Raw genomic sequence first — 20,217 nt, 5'->3', positions numbered from 1 at the left:
GTGTTAGTTTCATAAATGTGCAAACAAACAAAAAGATAATACTATTTATGTTTATTTATATTTTACATTATTGTTTTAAATAGCTGCTGCATTCGAATTGATGACTGAAAAGTTAAACTTTGTCAACAAAAATAACTTAAACAACTTATAATAGATACCCGTTAATACTAATACAGTCTAATTTACTAAACGTAATAATACTAACTCCCAGAACTCGATCCTGTGCCAGTCCTCGTTGATCCTCCAAACGGTGTTCATACCTCCCACCTTCATGGCACCCTATTTGACATGACAGTATGCATGAGTACAGTGCAACGGTTGGGGATTAAATGAATGTTTTTAGGAATCTGGATTGTCAAACAAATATAGATACGAAAATACTACTTAAAAGCAGTAGATGACATCTCAGTTACTGAATATGTTGAATTTAGTAAAAGCCAATAAACACTCAAAATCAACGAATATTGTGTACAGTATTTCAAACATTACAGTTAAAATACAAAATCAATGTTCCTTATAGCAACATCCAATATTTCAACGCTAGATGTAATCTGCTAACATAAATTTGACAAGATACAAAATGCTACTTTTTTGTACCATGATACGATCTTTATCACTCTATATACGTATCTCTATCACTGTATTTTTATATTTTGTATCGCTATGGATACGAACACGTATAGCAATTTTTACGAATGTGTATAGCTATGGATACAGACTTTGACCTTTATTACGGATACAAACCTGTATGACTATTGCGAGAATTCCTGCTACCATCACCACAGCCTGGAACACGTCTGTCCACACCACCGCCTTCATGCCGCCCTATCGTGCAGTGCATACAAAAATATGCATGTTATTGTTATTATTATTATTATTATTACTATTATTATTAATTTCACTATTATTTTTACTATTATTATTGTTATTTTTGTTATTATTATTATTATAATAATAATAATAATAATTATTATTATTATTATTATTATTATTATTATTATTATTATTATTATTATTATTATTATTATTATTATAATTATTATTATTATTATTATTATTATTTTTATTATTATTGCTATTATTATTATTATTATTATTTATATTATTATAATTATTATTAGTATTATTAGTATTATAAGTGTAATAATAATAATAATAATAATAGTAATTATTATTATTATTATTATTATTATTATTATTATTATTATTATTATTATTATCATTATTATTATTATTTTATGCACAGTTATTATGTTGCATACATTATTGTTCACAATATATATGAATGTGTCAAACGTACCAATATGCTCCGCTTAGAGTTTACATAGGTCAATATATTGACTCAAATATTTCCTTGATTATGATCACATTATACACACGCATAATGGCCACTATTATAGCAAAAGAAATATGGTGATTTCTGGAATACTAGCTACATTAACGCATACATCCCCTAACTCAACAATCAAGGACTGCCAATGTACGTACGAGAAATGTATTGAAGGTTGATACACAACCCACTGTTATAATTGTGGCCCAGGTTGGAAAACCGGTTACTGAAACAGAATCACTTGACGTATGATTAGTTCGAAGGCGCGAAGAGAATATATAATCTTTTCTCAGAGGCAAGAAAGGGCATGGCTCGATCCCAAATATTTGACAACCAAACACCTCGCCCAAATGTCACCAAGTGCTCATTCTACTAAGACAAAGGCTTTGAGCAGATTGGAGTACGTTGTATGCTTCAAATACAATAACTGACCACAAATAGCCAAAGAACAATTACGTTTGGATCATCTTTCAACAAAACGTATGTTGACTACAATTAGTTTAATTAAGTAAAATCATATTTTATAGTATTGCACGTCGATTAACGTCAAGTTTTTATACAAACAACCTTTAAACACAAAAGAGGAAATATTTCCTTTCTTGACTTGTGCTTTGCAAAGGTGGGCGAGATTAAAAGGACTTAGTTAATTAATTTTACAGAACATAAAGCCAGACGCAATGTTCTGGAACGTTTGAATCTTGTCTCAACAACGATCTTTTTTACAATTTGTTTAGTATTTACCTGCTTCTAAAGCAGTGGAAGGTGCGTAGGAAGCGATACCCATATACAGGATCTGAAACATGTCGCAGAAGATACTTCAAAACATGATGATAAGATATTGAGAAATGTCGCAGAACATAGTTCAAAACATGATGATAAGATATTGAGAAATGTCGCAGAACATAGTTCAAAACATGATGAAAACAGCTTGTTAAATAAAGCAGAACATATTTCAATCCATCATTTGAAGCAGAATGTACCATGTCGTAAAACATAGTACAAAAATAATATAAACAATTTGTACCATGTCGGACATAATTGTTTTACTCAATAAACACATTTGTTTGAATCTCAATGAAAAAAGTTTAAACACTGCGAAAACAACAACATTGTATGCATCATTGTCGAAGAACGTGAATGTAACATGACGAAAAACAACTTGTAACATGTTGCATAGATCCAGCCAAATAACAAATTCTTGCCAATCAATTAACAATTTGATGATGCTTATTAATGGTATGGTTGAATAATAAATCTTTTTATAAGAAACGATCATGATGAGAGTAAATGGTCTGAATTGATCGAAAAAGAACCACACGCGCATGTTTCCTCAGAAGTCAAATGAAACGCTCGCTCTCTAAATACATGAAAACACTAACGTTATTCATCAGCTGATTATACTTAATATTAAAATGTTAAACGAATAAAATATACTATAACATTCTCTCATAGTTGTGTATCGGTTAATAAAAATCACTTTGTAGTTCTTATAGGTGATGGTAGGACCACTCGTGCTCGAAATCTATGTTAATTAGTCGTTACACAAACATATTATCGATTATATAGAATATGTATTCATTTTATCAAAAGCGTGTTAAAGGAGCCTTTTCACAGATTTTGGCATGTATTTAAGTTTGTAATTAAATGCTTTATATTGATAAATGTAACCATTAGATCTAAAAAGCTCGAGTAAAAATCAAGAATAAAATTTTAAAAAGGGAAAAAAGTGACTCTCAACAGGGCTAGAACCACTGATCCCTGGAGTCCTGGAGTAAAAGTCTACCACTTAGACCACTCGGCCATCCGTACTAATGCACTCCTCGTAGTTTCACAAAAATAACGTTAACAACAGAACATTTCAAATAATTCAATCGTTTCGCGTAGCAACGCTTTATAATTTTCAGGTTTTTAAATCGTCAAAAGATGCATATAATGGCTATTTTAGAACATGGTAAATGTTCAGTATTACTGTTTCCTCACAAATAGCATAACTAAAACGACAATTTGCGAATCTGAAACAACTTTGTTTTAAATTGTGTCAATTTACCAAAACGTGAAAAGGCCCCTTTAAAGAAGTTAATGTAACGTGTCACACTTCACAAAATGCGCTCATGCTCTGTTGCTATTGAAAACGTAAACGTATGGCGACGTCTCCGCTTACGTTTCGGTAGCGAGCGTTGTTTACGCAGTAGACCAAACGATAAAGGATGAATGAGGATTTACTACGAATTGAATTAGCTCGCGTATATTTTAACAACATGGTTTCAAGATATGGAAAGAACGCTTAAGTGGAAGTTTGTTTAACATGGACGCCTTGGTTTTACTTAGAAGACTTGACGGATGCTGTTTTTTTATTCTGGTTTTGCAACTGAATATCGTGGTTGTTTATATTGACGAGTATATCAAGTGAGACAGGATGAACGTTTCGTCATAACACATAGTGCTTGAATAAGGAAGGCATCGGGGAATGGCGAAGTAAATTCAGAAGGGGCATTTTGCCGAAGGTTATGTAAAAGACAAAAAGGAGTGTACTTAATATATCATGTTACGTTTTACACAGATAAGAGCAGATTTCCAAACACCGTGCCAAAAAAAATGAAGCATGACACCGATTAAACAAGTCACTTAAATTGTTCGATTGCTAGTGCAATTGAACAATATAAGAAGGAAGTGCAGCCTGCTCCGATGGTCCCCTTTCTTCCAATATAGCTAGCCAACAGTGTTAAATATGAATTGAAATTGAAAATATTTTTTAACTTTCCAATACAATTAAATACGATGAGTGATGACGTAATTACAAGTTAATATTTTATGCAAATGAGTCCTGTACTAAATGGAATTTTTCAATATTATTGACTTATTTTCAAATACTTTCTAAACACATTAAAAATGTATCCTAACTATGATTCGAATCGGGGACATTCGGAATCAAATACTGGTATGGTATCCTCTCGTCCACTAACTTTTGATTGGGTCAGTCGTTCTTTAGCTGACATACGTAATCCACGTTTCGACACAAATATTAATGAAAACAACATAAATACTCCAAAATATTCCATCGTGTTTAACGCTTTATTATTTTTCAATTTAAAATGACTGTCTCAATTTCAGTATTTATGTGCTCAATACTTTTAAATGTTCTTTTATTTTATAATCCGTCACAAAATGGTGAAAATTACCAATGTGTTGACCTGTAACAAGTCCTTTAAATCAATTTAAAAATATTAACCAACTTGGTTGAAGATTAATCACGTCCCTTTTGAACAGAAATGTGTATATCATGACATACATGTACTAAATATTTTACAAAAACAATACATAATCACGCCATAAAACATTATTTGGTACATGAGCAATAATCTTTCAATAGTGTTGTTGTTGTTGTTGTTAAGAATTTTGGTGATTGTTAGATAGTGGACGGTTAAAGTGATGTTTACATTCCCTATCCTGATAAATGTAAAGACCATCAAAATCGATGACCGATTTGTAACTACGTCCTCTTTATATAAGTCTTAGCTCCACACTAAATAGAGCTGTTGTTTGACCGAAGACTCCCTCTCTTTGCCGATCCCCCCCCCCAAACAAACAAAAAACAACACAATAAATAAATATTATTCTTATTTATTCCATTTTCGATTTCATCAGCGGCAAGCGCAAAGCGTAGAGGTAAAGCTTAGAGGTAAAAAATTATATATGTATCAAAACACTATACTTTTGTACTTTGCAGGGTAGGTAATGGGGCGGCAGGGGCGGCGGCCGCCTCCCCAATATTTCGACTAGTCGTCGTTATATAAATAAAACGTAAATTCTCCCAAAATTGCCGCTCTAAAACCAGTATTTTTGTAATGACGCACCGTCAATGCAGAAGCCATGTGTCCCCTCTCCGTCTGCTCCGAGGTTGCCAATAGTGATGTGTCAATATCCCTTCTTATGTGTCATAAACGCAACATATTAATTGTAATTGAAATATTATTTGGAACCACGTGAGAGGACAACCCTCTCAAATAAGCCCCTTTATGTTCCCAGTACAAAAACTGGACCGCGTCCCTAATGTTTGGAGGTTATCTACGACCCTGCTTTGATAAATCGGAATCGTTGCAAATCGAACAGGTGCTCGAGATTGTTTGTTTTCATTTTGTGTCTTTTAGATGCAGACTATCCGACGTTCATCTGGTTAATTTATTGCGGCCTAAGAGTATCGTAGATATATAGAGCGAGGCTATCATATGGAACGAAGTGCACTTCACAATAATTTAAACTCCAGAATGAATATACAATTGTATTGTTCCGTTCGGTCATAAATTCATTTTATTTCGTTTCAACAACACATACATGTCGATTCAATCGATGTAATCTTATTTCAGATGTCCTAGATAAGTAGTTGTATCTTTGAACCATTGAATCTGAATATCGTGTACACGTGTATGCATTGATGTGTCACATATCTTCTTTAAACAAAACAATGTACCGGTATAAAGGATATAAAAAGGTCCGACACACTATATTTTACAGTTTGAGGATATTAATTAACATTATGACAGTTTTAATTGTTGCGATAAACTAACGTTAAAAAAATGTTTTCCACGTAAAAAAAAATCAGTGGTTTCACTTCAGAGGAAAGATCCGGTTGCATGTATTCAGCAGCAATTGCGTATTAGCTTCAATGCGGTTGTCAAGTTGTTAAGGCTGGCGTTCAAACATCGTCGAAAACCTCGTCATTTTATGTATTCAACAGCCAACACATGCTCAATCAACCTTTTTTTCAGGTGTTGATTATCTTCGAATGCAATATTGGATCCAACAACGAATTTTTGAGGATATTACGGTGATACCAAAACGTATAGATAACATTCAATATGACAAAAGCGAACGGAGTACGGTATAAATAAGAATAAAGATAAATATGACACAATGAACAGCGCGTGCTTTATTACTGTTATAAAACCTTTGTTTGGCTGGTTGAATTTCCTTGCAGAATTGGAAGCTTATAAGATTTTTTTTAAATTAATCATGGCTACGACATCATGCTAGCGTATTTAAGATACATAGCGTTTTTACGTAAAAGCGAGTTCCGACGATAGCGTACACGTTTCAAGTGATTAATCAGCAAATATACGTCTGGAAAGGTGTCAAATGAGCCATTAATAACAATGAAAGATTATCAATGCCATGTGTTTTTATAATGTTGCTGTCGTTCGTGTAAAGTTAAAGTTTCTAGCTTAAGAACACACCACCTAGCCATATATATTGTGAAATAAATAACTTATTTTGTCACGATTATTTGTATACATACAACGAGTTCCAAGTGTAGTTAGAGTGTAAAGAAGTGTACATGTACCGATACATCAGGTATAGGATCTCGCAATCATAGGTTGTTATTACATAAGTGTTTATTGGCAACGTCAGTGCATCTGCTTCAAATGGCGTGGCAGATCAGTCGATGCGTACTCAACCTTCCGCCAAAAGTAGTAATATTATTTACTTTATGGTTTGAAGGGACATTCCTTAAATTTCCTACGAATAGAAAATATCATTACAGTGTGAATGGTATTCATATTTATCCGCATTTTTCTGTTGTTGCGGCCTGCACAGGCTAATAGAGAATGACGTACGAAGATGCATTCCTTCATGTTCTGCAAACGAAATGACCTTCTATGTTTACAAATGTTGTAAATGTATTTAACAGTATTAGTTGTTTGACTTACTTGCTGAATAATCATTATCACTGTGCCGGTTAATTTGGCTGCCCGTGAATTGAAACGCATCTGTAGGTACTGAAAATAATAATGAAAACATAAACATCTATGTCAAAGTACGGAAATAAAAACGACGACATTTCATTTTAAAAGTACGGAAATAAAGATAAACACAAAAATATGATAATCTTGTATGACTATCCCAAATGTCGGGACAAAACAAATCATGCGGTTTTGCATTTGAAAAAAATCAACAACAGAAAAATACGGATAAATATGATTTGTTTACAACTGAAAAAGGACCGATAATCTAATAAAGTCAAACATGAACTTTGTTTAATATCAGTACACAACAAATGGACGATTCATCGCATTTAATGGAAGCATCCATTCATGGTACAATTCAAAACATGTGACGGTACAAAGCTCGTGGTTACTTGCTGAAAACTTCTAGCGCTGCAAAGGTGAAAAGTTTGTGGTGTATAAAAAGCGAAAACACAATGTACGTAATAGAAACGAAAAAATATGGGCTGTATATCGCATAGGTAAAAACAATGCATGCCCGAACATTTTAATAAAAAACCGTGAAACACATGTAAGATATCTTTAAAACTGAAAAATTGGAACGTGTATCTCCAACGGTTAAAACACGATTCGTTTTAAATGAAGCGTATAAAATGTCACAAACTGACACGGGAGTACAGCCGATAACGTTTGTAATAAGTTTGCTAACGAGAATACGACCCTCCATGCGTATACCTACGGCGGCATAAAGGGGACATAGGAAATATTTTATTTAACTTTTTCTATGACGTGCGTACGTCATAGTTATGACGTGCGCAATTCAAGGCTATGATGTGCGCAATTCAAGGCTATGACGTGCGCACGTCATAGAAATAGTTAAATGACGTGCGCATGTCAAGGCTATGACGTGCGCACGTCATAACTATGGCGTGCGCACGTTATAGCTATCGCGTGCGCACATCATATCTATCGCGTGCGCACGTCATAGCTATCGCGTGCGCACGTCATAACTATCGCGTGCGCACGTCATATCTATCGCCTTAATAAATTACAACTCAAATATAAAATAAATAATAAATAGATTATATCAACAGACATGGTAGCAATAAATAATGTAACGAAATTTTAATTATCATTAACTCAATGGATGATAAGTACCTATAGTTATTTAGACAAAATAAAATTTGTCTATACATGAGCCGCGTTCTGAGAAAACTGGGCTTAATGCATGTGCGTAAAGTGTCGTCACAGATTAGCCTGTGCAGTCCGCAAAGGCTTATCAGGGACGACACTTTCCGCTTTAATGGTAGTTTTAGTTTCAAGGAAGTCCCTCCTTACCGAAAATCACGTTTAGGCGGGAAGTGTCGTCCCTGATTAGACTGTGCACTTGACGCACATGCATTAAGCTCAGTTTTCTCAGAACAAGGCTCATGTGATACATTATAACAAAGAAAATATCATTCGTTTCTGGCCAGCGTTTCTTTCAATTTGAATACTCAGTGGCAGGTGTTTCGCAGTCCAGCAACGTTTTTGAGTGGTTAAGGTAGTAAATCTCAACAGTATTTGTAATCACAAAAAGATTTAAATACAGATACATATCTTAAACAGACCTGTTATCAACGGATGTATAGCTGAGATTATTAAACACAAAAGACGAACAGCCAATATCTTACAGCTTTCCAAACTTAAAAACCCAGTGCTGGTAAATTGATGTTATTATACTGTTTTCAGTTTGGTTTATTTAAAACCAGACCTTAATGATTCTTGCACATCGATAAACAAAGAGCGAATATCTACCTAAATAACCATGTATTGCAGCGTTACATACCTTTAGATTAACGTTTATAAGTCGTTTTCAGGTATTTAAGAGCACACTTTCTAATCCTTTGACTTTGTATTTGCAAGAATCGCACATGCATACTTAAAAATAGATGTCACACATGAATCGACTGGATTGGTTAAAGCTCAAACAGCTAACATTTATTAAATAAAATATCCATTGCCTTTAGTGCTTCATTACAAAGGTGTTTTCGGTTTAGATTGAAATGTTCAATGTATAGTTAAAAATACTTCCTAAATATTTTTATCACTTCAATTCGCTAACCATCAGAAATCCATTTCGAAGATGCATTAGCCTGCCTCGTTTTCGAAATAACATGATTTTATACTTATAAGTATTTACTTAATGAATCACAAACAATTACAATGCGTAAATACATTTATTCATGATTTTGAACTTCTTTTGAAAATGTTCCTATAATAGCAATATTGTCGGAAAATATTAACAATATAAAGACAGTGTCATGAATACTTAAACCACAAGTACTTTTGTTCTACACAAATAGTAATTTATCCTCCACAAATAGAGAAAATATGAAAGGGAACATTAGTTCGCCTTGACGTAAGCCCACAGCGTTTTTTTTAAATAACAGGAGAATTAATAATAAACGCAAAACTTATATGTTGGTACATATTTTAGTTCTTCTTACTAATTCGACTTCTATACCACATATGAACATTTAAGTTTAAACAAGTTTTATTTAATCAAATATGCATATTAGCATTAAAATGAGCATACGGGTAACGTGGTTAAGTTGACTAAAGTTACAAACTTCATATCAATACCACATTACGGATTAATCAAAATTACAAAATCAGTAACTGTCTGCGAAGGTGTTCGGAAAATAACTATGCAATTGCATTTAGTTGGACTTTGGAAGACAGGCTGTGGTTTAAGCTTATTTTTTATACAATCCGTCAATTTCTCATGATAATGACCAGATTTCAAAACAGCATCAAACAAATCACATTTGTGCAATACTGCATCAGAAATAGATTCGATTGAATATTCGTTCGATATACAAAAGCTTCCATGCGATTTATAACGCGTGAACGATTTAAGGGCTTATTTAAACGCTTCAACGGTAAAAGGCTCTTCAGGGAAACGTGAATTTGGTATATAAACATTATGTGTTGAGCAAAACGTTTCAGCCGTCTCCTTTACACCATCGAACAAACCGTTTCTAATATCACATCAACAATTGCTGAATTCTTAAACTGGTGATATATATTATCGCATGTCTTGTAGTGTTTAACTTCAATAAATCTCAAAAATCGTAAGGTCAATGTGTTTTTTTATATAAATATTTCTTGTTTGTTTTTACTTAAGTTCTATTTCTTATTATTTCATACGTTTTTTTATAATCTCTTCATAAATAAAACAATTGAAGTTTATAAGTTTTGTCAATAGCACTTATTAACCAAAAGATACATAATTAGCAAGTTCTAATCCACATTCAACAACAAACCCAATGTACAAGCGTAAGAATACAACCTTCTTAGAAATGGGTTATAAGTTATTAAATGTTCCTTAACAAATAAACCAATTGCACTATTGCGAATGGCGACATCATATGTATTTAATACAGTATTCAGCGGCTCGCTGCTTGCACAATCCGTATAAGCCGCTTGATGCGAAAACAGGTCTAATTCCATATGCGACCAGCATTATGCGCAGTCTGGTCAGAAGATTCCCTTTCCGATAATGATATTACAAAGCATAGGCTGGCCTTAATGTCCATTTTGGGATGACGCCGCTCATAAAGTCTTTAATAAGTGTGAAATTTTGTTCGTGACAGACCACACCACCGATTGTCGATAAACCGTTAGATAACAGAATGTAAATTGGCTCTTATCACCAACTCTACCAACTCGACAACACGATAATTTGATGATGTACATAAATAAAGTAGTTTGATACCGTGTTTATTATGAGATCTAGCGACTGAGGCCATAACTGAGTTTACATCTGGATCAAAATAAATATTGACTGTAAATCTGTTAACAATATCATAAATAATAAAATCAGATTTACTTCCAATTATACTGTCAAAATAGCCTCAAAGTAAGACCTGACCTTGCCTATCTAATATAGAAATGCAATTTGCAAGCAAATAGAAAAAATCAACAATTATAACATTGCATAAAAGTGAATCTTCGAAACAAACATTAGAGTCTAAAAGATAAATATCTTCATTTAGACCAAAATTGATGATCCTGTTTGAACCAAATAATTGAGTCACGATGATTTTTTTTAATTTCAATGCATTTTTATGTCCCCCACCACTCAAATTAGGGACATATTATTTTTTCCCTGTCTGTTGGTTTGTTTGTTTGTGTGTTTGTTTGCTTGTTTGTTTGCCCCAACTTTAACATTTGCAATAACTTTTGCAATATTGAAGATAACAACTTGATATTTGACATGCATGTGTATCTCATCGAGCTGCACATTTTGAGTGGTGAAAGGTCAAGGTCAAGGTCATCCTTCAAGGTCAAATGTCAAATATATATAGCTTCAAAGCGGCGCAAAAGGGGACATAGTGTTTCTGATAAACACATATCTTGTTTTTATTTAAAGTTCCATTATAGTACAAAACTGCGCCGCCGCTAAATTGACGATCTTTTTTGTTCTGTTTTTTTTTTTAAATAAAAAATATGATAAATATACATTTGTCTTACCGCGTCATTGATAAATAGCTGATATAACGATGCCTGGTATATTTTTCTTTATCCGTTCAACAGGAAGTTGTTATATCAGTCGATGTTCAGAGAGAGGAAATATTACTCAGAATCAAGTATTAATTCATCATGCTTATGTTTGTGACACACAACTCATAATTATTGTCCATAAGTATAGTTTGTAGTATAAGATTGAACAATTCGAGTATTCCAATAAATTATGTGCCCAGCATTTCTGGTACATGTACACTGGCTTTAAACTACTTTCGTCTCAAAAGCTTTCTTGCTTTGACATCGGCACATTTGTATAACTATCAAGTAAGCGAAACTACGGCCGCGCTAGCCGGAGCTAGAGAGCTCGAAAGTATATTCCTGTATTATATAGACAATCGAATACTTGCCTCAATATATGGACTGGCAGACGGTTACATAAATTTCTCTCCACATTATATTACTGGAATTTCGTTGTTCCTAAACTAGCTGCTTCAGCACAAAACATAACAACAACAAAAATGAGACTTTCTTCAAAGCTGCTGGTGAGACGCAGAGGGTAGAGGAGAGGCACGAAGATGAGCGCCGACAGGATGATGGCGAGAATCATACCGATCAGGTACATAAAGTACAAAGTTCCGGCGGTATACATTTCCGCCGGCGTTCCAAGGATCAGGATCGCCGACATGAAAGAGACGAGGATGCTAATAGCAACCGGAACCAGCTGCATGTTGCGCCCGCCCATCAAATAATCGGCGTTGTTGGAGTTCTTGTTCATGAATTCCTTGACCGCATAGAAGATTCCGATGACCGCTGAGATTCCAAGCATCAAAGCAAAGAGCACCCAGTCCCAGGCTTGAAACTTTCGCACTTCTTCTTCGGTCGCCATGGCAACTACCACTCAGCCTCCTTTTTTCAGCGACGAAAACTTATATTTTCATTAAAGAAGTAATTGTAGAAAGTAAATCACGCGATTCACAAATTGCAAACTAGATATGTATGGTCCGAATCGTATAAAGAAATTTAACTAATTAATTAATATGTTGCTTTGAAAATGGCAGATTCCGTTCCTGACCTTCGTGACTTGTACTGTTCAACCAAACAATTGCATTTGCAGCTGTCTATATCAGATGTAACAGCATCGATCGACTGAATCTATTCTGAAATTCACAGCATTAACGAAGGCTGTATTCGTCACATCTGTATAGACATGAACCATAGGCAGCACATATTGAGTCATTTTGCAGTTTATTCTTCAACACAGTTTACATGGAGCTACATAATGTATGAATTCCCATTCTGCTGTAACAATAGGTAGGTTGGTTTTCCAAACTATATTTAATAACCATGAGGTAAACTGTTCCTCTGATGCACACTGATAGGTAATTAACCTGTTTTTCTGTGTGCCATACAATAACATCCCAGTTTTAAAAGGAAATAATGAAATATATTCGCTACGACGCTGCTTTTTAGATGTCAATAATCATGATCAATTGAGCTTAATATTTGTTTATAAATACCAACGTTTAGTTTGAAAAACCACATAATTATGTTGATACATTTGAAAACCATATCACATCAGTTTGTGTTAATTATCTGCTGAGCGACATCTGGAACCTCTATTCCAATGATGACACTGATGAATTTACAATAACGTTGTGGAGTTGTTATATGGCTATATAAACATCAAATAACAGATTGCAATATGCTATAAAACGACAGCTTGTCAGTATGTTTAAAAGCTAAATTTGAATTTAATTAAACAGAGAAAAGCGTAATACTGATCATGATACTTATCTAATCTAATGGTATTTGTTCGAATATTCCCTTTGCAAAACAGGTTTTTCGTATGCTTTTGTTTTTTGCCTCTTCCAAGTAAGTGTTTATACAACGGCTGATTTCTTTCATATTCGTACGTTTTGACACTCCCCTTCGTTCCCATGTCTCGAGATTCTATACTTGAAACAAGAAATATCTTGAAAAAGATATTCGGCGTAAATTCTGATTTAAAAATAAAGGTTGAACATTTATATTTTTAAATAATTAAATCAAAATCAGAGATTTATTTGTGTCTTTTTTCAGTTGTTTGTTAATGATCCGCCGCATGCAATTTTTGTTGTGTAGTGTATAGCATGTTAATGCATACATATGTTAATTCGTGTCTGTACAGTGTATATATCATTGCACAGTTCATATCACATTTCATAATCACGTTTGTGAACTTACGTATTCTGTTTTTTTCAGTAAAAAGGACATAACAGAAAGTATCTCCATAAGATATATATAAAAAGGGAATAAAATTTTACTGCCCTATTGTAGTTTAATTTAAAATGTGAGGCAAAACATAAAAAATGGCGAGTATTTTCTATGAGTAGTTTTTTTGTGTCGAGCCGCTTATCTTGCAATTCTTTCCGAGCCTGTATAAAACAACAGTATTACTTGATTCCGAATAATAGCACACACCTTGAAAACATTGACTTCTTCAAACGCTTACTTACGTGCAATAAAACATATCAGGCACCTTTGTATCAAGCCGAAATCAGCGTAGAGGTATGATGTAAATATATTAAAACTGCAAACTTGCATACGCAGATATAAATGATGCAACATCCAATGATACAATTGTATGTGTCCTAAAATAGCATTTTATGTAGCTAACATTACTTTCTTAACACTTTCCCACTTAAAAGCGAGTAACTCACAGTCTGTTCAGGTTTGATGCTATTTGCTGCTCATCAGCACATACGGTTTGGAGATGAAGCCTTACAAACTTGAATCTAGTAAGAAAGGTCTTCAATTAAATATAACTTTCTAAGGGACTACAAATGCGTGAAAATACGTATCTAAGTGGTAAAGAGTTAACAGAAACACGAGATATATCAGCATTTCGTGATGACTCTGTTTTCTTTGAACACATTCAAATCACAATTAATGTCACATGCGTTTTGCAAATGAAAAATTAACTTGCGATTCATTTGGTTGGAGAGTTGGTGCCAGACTATGTTATTAAAACAAACGGACAAACGTCGGTTATATATCCTGACTTTGATTCACGATGTGATGACAGGCTGTCCGCTTATTGATCTCCTGCTAGATGGAATGTATTACGCTTATAGAAAGTACACAATATTTGTCCTGGAACGATGTTTTTCGTAAAACCCAATAATTTAAAATGTTTTTATTTCAATATATATATATATATATATATATATATATATATATATATATATATATATATATATATATATATTTATTTATATATATATAGCATGACTTTTCATTATAATATCAGGGTAGGGAACAAAGGGGAATATAAATAATTACATGATATGAAAATTGTTAGAGAAAATACTGCAATATGAAAATTATAACTAAATTTGAGAACACCGCCTTTAAGTATGAACGAATTAGCTGATAGAAAGGGACAGTCACACACACTTATTATTTGAAGCTTTGAGTGTAAAACGGTCGTACACGCTATTTATTTCTGTATTGAGATACGATAGTTTTATGCTCAACATTAGGTTAGCATGGTGTAAACACGAAATACAATATCCCTCTAATTTTTAAATTAGCCAATCAAAAAGTGGAGTATCTTCTGGTGGGAAAATGTCTCCAACATTTATTGGCTGCTGTTAAAGATCAAAAAAAGTGACAAGCTGGGTTAAACAGCTACGTCGAAAAAAAAACTTCGCTAATTAGACAATGCTCGCCGGTGTAAAACATAATGCAAATTTGATATAGCAGACTGTTTTTGACGTTCCCATTGTGAATACTCTATGGCTTTAGCCAATGACATATATAACCGAAAATCAGAAATACGTCGCGCGGTTAGGTGCGTGTTTATCAAGGGGTAAAAATAACCAGATGTGGGATGTTGGCAGACGAAATAGATTAGATATTTTACATAGAATTTTGTATTGCTTGCAATTGTTCACATATAATATTTTTTCGAAGATTTTCTCATAAGACCATTTTTGAGTCAATTTTTCTCAGACCAGTTTTAGTGAAAAACGTTCTTAGAAAATACGACAAATTTTGTTCGTAAAACGATTTATTATTGCAAAAGCATGATTACGTTAACAAGAGGTATTATGTTTCGCAAAATTCACGAAACTTTGCGTGTCGCAGTGGTTGCGCATCCGCTTACGGATACCGTTCGAATACCGGCGACGTCAGTTTTTTTGTCGTTCAACTTTTTTTCTTCCTATGAACATTAGGTAAGTCTATTAAAACATTAAAGATTTGTAAGCAAAAATATTTAATGACATTTGAAAAAAAAAATCAAAAATCTGTAAACAATTCCGTTAAAACGTGGATGAAAACTAGATGTTATAAAAATTATCCTAGTTCCACAATATGTTTCATATATGCCATCATTCCAATACATACAATAAATATGTTCCTAACATTTTTTGCCTACTTTTTGCATACTTAATTATGTGTTTTTAACAAAGTGAATCTCTTTTTCAAAGTATTTTAATGGGGTGCGTGATTTTAAATAGTTTTAACGAATAAATCATTGTCTGGTTTCTAGCAGATGACTGTCGAGTATTTTATTGGATGTAATATCGATTTCCGGCGGCAAGAGAGGGGAGTATTTTGATATTAATCTGCAACTTATGTTGCATATTATTTGATTTTTTATATAATTTTAATAAGGATTTAAACCTCAGAACGTTAACTCCAAAATACAGCGTGCATGTAATAGTTTGCGTATGTAACGAAGTCGGTAAATAGAACAACAACAACAACAAATTGTTCCTTTCTGCTTAAATGAAAATGAAGCGCGTGTGTAACAGTATAATGAATAGTTACAAACAACACGAGCAAAAAGGTATTACTTGACCTTAGCTTTTGAATTCAAAAATCGTTCAGTCTCGTAAATGATAATGATGTAATGCTGATGTTTAATAAAACAAGAGCATACATAAACGTCTAGACAATCAGAAATAATATTTACATTCGGGCATTTACTTGCTCGCAAAATAATAAGTTCCATTGATACATATTAATGATTTTCCGATTGATATAGGATGATTTGCAATATTTCACCACTACTTATTTCATTTATTTGTACTTATTCTAAAACAACTATTCATTTTGAAAGCCATTTCGATTTTCATTCAGTCAACTATTACTGCAACATTTACTTTAGCAGAAACTTCCAAGTATCTGGCAAATAGACTTTCAACGCCGCAGGCGCCCTCGTTCTATTTTCAGTACCATTGACGTGCACCCTATAAACCCAAAATGCAATCTCTCGTTAGAGGGATTAAATTAAATGTTAAAATCCTAAAACGTTTCACAATGCATGTTATTTTATGGTAATTTGGGATAATTTGCTATGCGAAAAATCTGATTAAACTATTTTGTCTTGTCTTTAAAAGTATCATAAAATGACTTTAAAATGACTGAAGTTATGTATTCATTCAATAAGAATGTGTATCGACACGAATAATCTTTTCGTTTTGTGCATTATTTGCGAGGAACATTAACACAAACTTTTCCTCCCTTGCGCTATATGAGTGGTGGGAGTAATTGTGCTTCACCAACAATCTGTTGGTTTAGTTACCTGCGCTTAACAAAAAAATCTGTAGGCTCTTGTGCAGTGTGCTTCACCAATGACCAATGACCTAGACATTTCCTAGCCACCTGCGTAACCAAAATTTAGCACGTTTAAATTCTATGTGTTTACCCAAATATCTGCAAAATTCATTATTCTGTGTTGCAAAACAGGTTGCAGTTCTTTTTGACAAATTAATTATGTGTACGTTTCAGTGAAATATGTAAAACGAATAAAATTATGAATTCAGAGCCCTTGGTACTTAAACTACTTTTGCAAAACACCTACGTAGAAACCAAACGTATTATATACACAGGTTAATCTACCAATGTACAAATTAAAAATATATTTGAAATGGACTAGTAACAAACGAGTATTGTAGAAAGACGCAATACATTTATTTATCACAAAGTGCGATCTCAATGCGCTGCATAACTCTGTAAAAACAAAGAAAGACAAGAAAAACAAAGAACCTAATTAAAAAAAATGGGATATAAAGCTAAATATAATAATTTTATTTATTAAAACATTTTTAATAAAGTATTTATTTTAACAATCTTCATTACCTTAACTTATGTTTTAAACTATGTTATCTGATTATTAAAAGTCAACATACAATGAACAGATTGAAGGTATTGGTTTGAAAATTGCAAGTGATTACAATTAATCAATGATAATCGGTTGGTAAGTTAAATTCAGATATTTTTTATTTATAAATTCTATCTAGTCTATGCGAAAGCATTTACTTAAGACATAAATTAACCTGGTTACGGGAAAAAAATAATCTGATTAAAACACATCCTTAAAAACATCGTTTAGGAGAAGAAAAAAGTGTTTCTGTAAGTCTGGTAATTCACTCTCCTTAGCATTAGTTAGGAGGAGGTTTCATCGAAAGCATCTCTTCGGAATTAAATGAACAGTTTGTATACACAAAATGTGGTGTCGTCGATGGTTTGTAGCCGAGTGGCGTCACAGCAAATTTGCGGTAGGTCACTGGAGTTTTCTCGTTTATGGAACCGTTGCCGTTCTTTTGTTCATCTAGATCCTCTTTTGTGATCACAATTTCTTTGTCTTGCTCGTCGTGTACCAGAACCTGCAACGTTGATGACATCACAGATGATACATTCTGGCAAGTATTAATTAATTTATGCAAGCGATAATGTAAAATAAAATGACCAAAGCATCAACTTTAATGACGTGTCGTTTATCATCAAATTCATGATTATATTGCCAAAGGCATACAAGACCTTGGCGATGACGACGATGCAATTGTGATAAGATAACACCAAAGAAGAAGAATAAGAATAAGACACACATGATGATGCTTATGGTGATGTTCTGTGATAGTTACTGAGCACCTATTTTGTTTGGTTATTGAAATAATGAGCTCACAATCGTAATGTTCACAATAACCACTACACCAGCAATGCTCTGTTCGTCGGCCTTTCATCTTTGTGACGCATTTGTTAAACCGTAAAAAGGCGTATTTTGCGCGCGTATAATTTCTGATTCTGATATCCGAATATAATGTTATGCACTTACCTCTGGGTCTTTAAACTGGTAGCCACACCTGCACAAGGTCCTCCATTTCTCCGGTAGACAGCATACAAGTCGGTCGAAAAAGGGGATGAGGTATTTCGGATCTACCTCCTCTTTTTGCCGTCCTATAAGGACAAAGGCTTCATTCGAAAACTAGAATGAGCAGTTTTAATCACATATGTGTGTCTAATTACTAGTATTTTTTAAGACTGGGATAAATTCTAGGGTAGATGACCATGGTAGTTAATTATATATTTGATTGCTTTTTCCTTGCCGTCAATGCACAATTAGCTTTGTTTGTGTGATTTTAAGGAACGCAGCATTTTCCCATTGTAAACTTCATTGTAAATATCTCTAGAATTATTAAAAAGCAATTTAGCATTGAGGAATGGGAAACAGGTCAGTTTATACTTCGAGAAAATAACTAACGATACTATCGAAGAGTACTTATAAATAAAAAACGATTTGTCTAAAAATGTATAGTTAAAGGAATGTTTGGCTTTTCTTGTCTCTAAGCTTGATGATTGCAATGTTTCAATTTAGGTCGGCTGTGAATTGATCAGCTGCTATTGGTTCGCTGAAATGTGAGTTCAGCATGGTGCCAGGGGTTTAACCCCCTGATTTTGGGAAAAGTCAAATAATAAAGGATTAAACTATGCGCCTGTACAGTAAATAAAAATTGTATTTATACCAACCCGTAACGAGGCTGACAAATAGTCCTACAACTATAACTGTTGCCATACCAATGCTGGGGTACCATAGATACGACACAGTATACAATAGCTGCATTCCAGACCTGTAAATAAAATAAAATTAGTGTAAGAAGTAAAGTTATGACCGTTGTTATGCCAATGCCGGGATACCACATATTCGACAAAGTATACAACAAATACGAAACGGTATACTAAAGCTGTACTATACAATAGCTGCATTCCAGACCTGTAAATTAAACGAGCTTACTAAGCAAATCTTAAGGTTGGCTGATTCATCTCTGTTACTTTTAAATTGGCATGTACAATAACGTGGGTTTATAAGCAACACAGCAATGTCAGCAAACACGAACAAGACAAAGCAACTACTATTAGTAAAGAGTTAATGGGTCTTGTTTACAGATTGTCGTATTTATGAAAAGTGTCATTAAATATGTTAAAAAACAAATCAATAATGTTTGGAATATTCTTAAATACTTATAGTCCCCGGATCATCTAGAAGCAAAATCCGTGTAAAATAAATTGGGACACATAATCGCTGTATTAATACTGAACGTATTTTCCAAATTAACCAATTTCAAATGATGACTGTCCGTTAATTAACCGATATTGTTTACATTGTTCTTAGTCAAGAGCGTTATTCGCGTGTTTGAGCATAATGCACACATTCTTTTTTGAATATTTGACAATTATTTTGAAAATCATCATTTTACTTTGTTCCTTAAATCTTTTAAGAAATTGTTTGTTTTAAGAATATTAAATCACAAAAGTGTCAGAACTGCGGGTATTTATACAAATGTTGATGTAAGCATATTACATGAATGTTCAGTTAATGAGACGCAT

At 33.4% G+C, this 20,217-nt stretch overlaps 3 protein-coding genes across 3 annotated transcripts in view; 1 reads left to right on the top strand and 2 right to left on the bottom strand.

The window, feature by feature from the left end:
- Positions 1 to 7,104, bottom strand: part of LOC127837257 (sodium-coupled monocarboxylate transporter 1-like) — a 50,637-nt gene extending 43,533 nt beyond the window's left edge. The window contains exons 1-5 of the mRNA XM_052364183.1: positions 7,036 to 7,104; positions 2,072 to 2,123; positions 1,489 to 1,556; positions 745 to 825; positions 206 to 279 (exon numbers count right to left, since the gene is read on the bottom strand). Coding sequence (XP_052220143.1) covers positions 206 to 279; positions 745 to 825; positions 1,489 to 1,556; positions 2,072 to 2,123; positions 7,036 to 7,095 — 335 coding nt within the window. The 5' untranslated portion in view covers positions 7,096 to 7,104. The remainder of the gene's footprint in view (positions 1 to 205; positions 280 to 744; positions 826 to 1,488; positions 1,557 to 2,071; positions 2,124 to 7,035) is intronic.
- The window catches only part of LOC127840004 (sodium-coupled monocarboxylate transporter 1-like), a 639,226-nt gene that overhangs the window by 250,463 nt on the left and 368,546 nt on the right, over positions 1 to 20,217 (bottom strand). The gene's annotated exons all lie outside the window — the stretch shown is intronic.
- Positions 1 to 20,217, top strand: part of LOC127837264 (uncharacterized) — a 289,076-nt gene that overhangs the window by 107,560 nt on the left and 161,299 nt on the right. The window lies entirely within an intron of this gene.

This window comes from Dreissena polymorpha, chromosome 7 (assembly GCF_020536995.1).
Source record: "Dreissena polymorpha isolate Duluth1 chromosome 7, UMN_Dpol_1.0, whole genome shotgun sequence".
Classification (NCBI taxonomy): Eukaryota; Metazoa; Mollusca; class Bivalvia; order Myida; family Dreissenidae; genus Dreissena; species Dreissena polymorpha.
The sequence above is the reverse complement of the archived record's forward strand: the minus strand, read 5'-3'. Positions and strand labels throughout refer to the sequence as shown.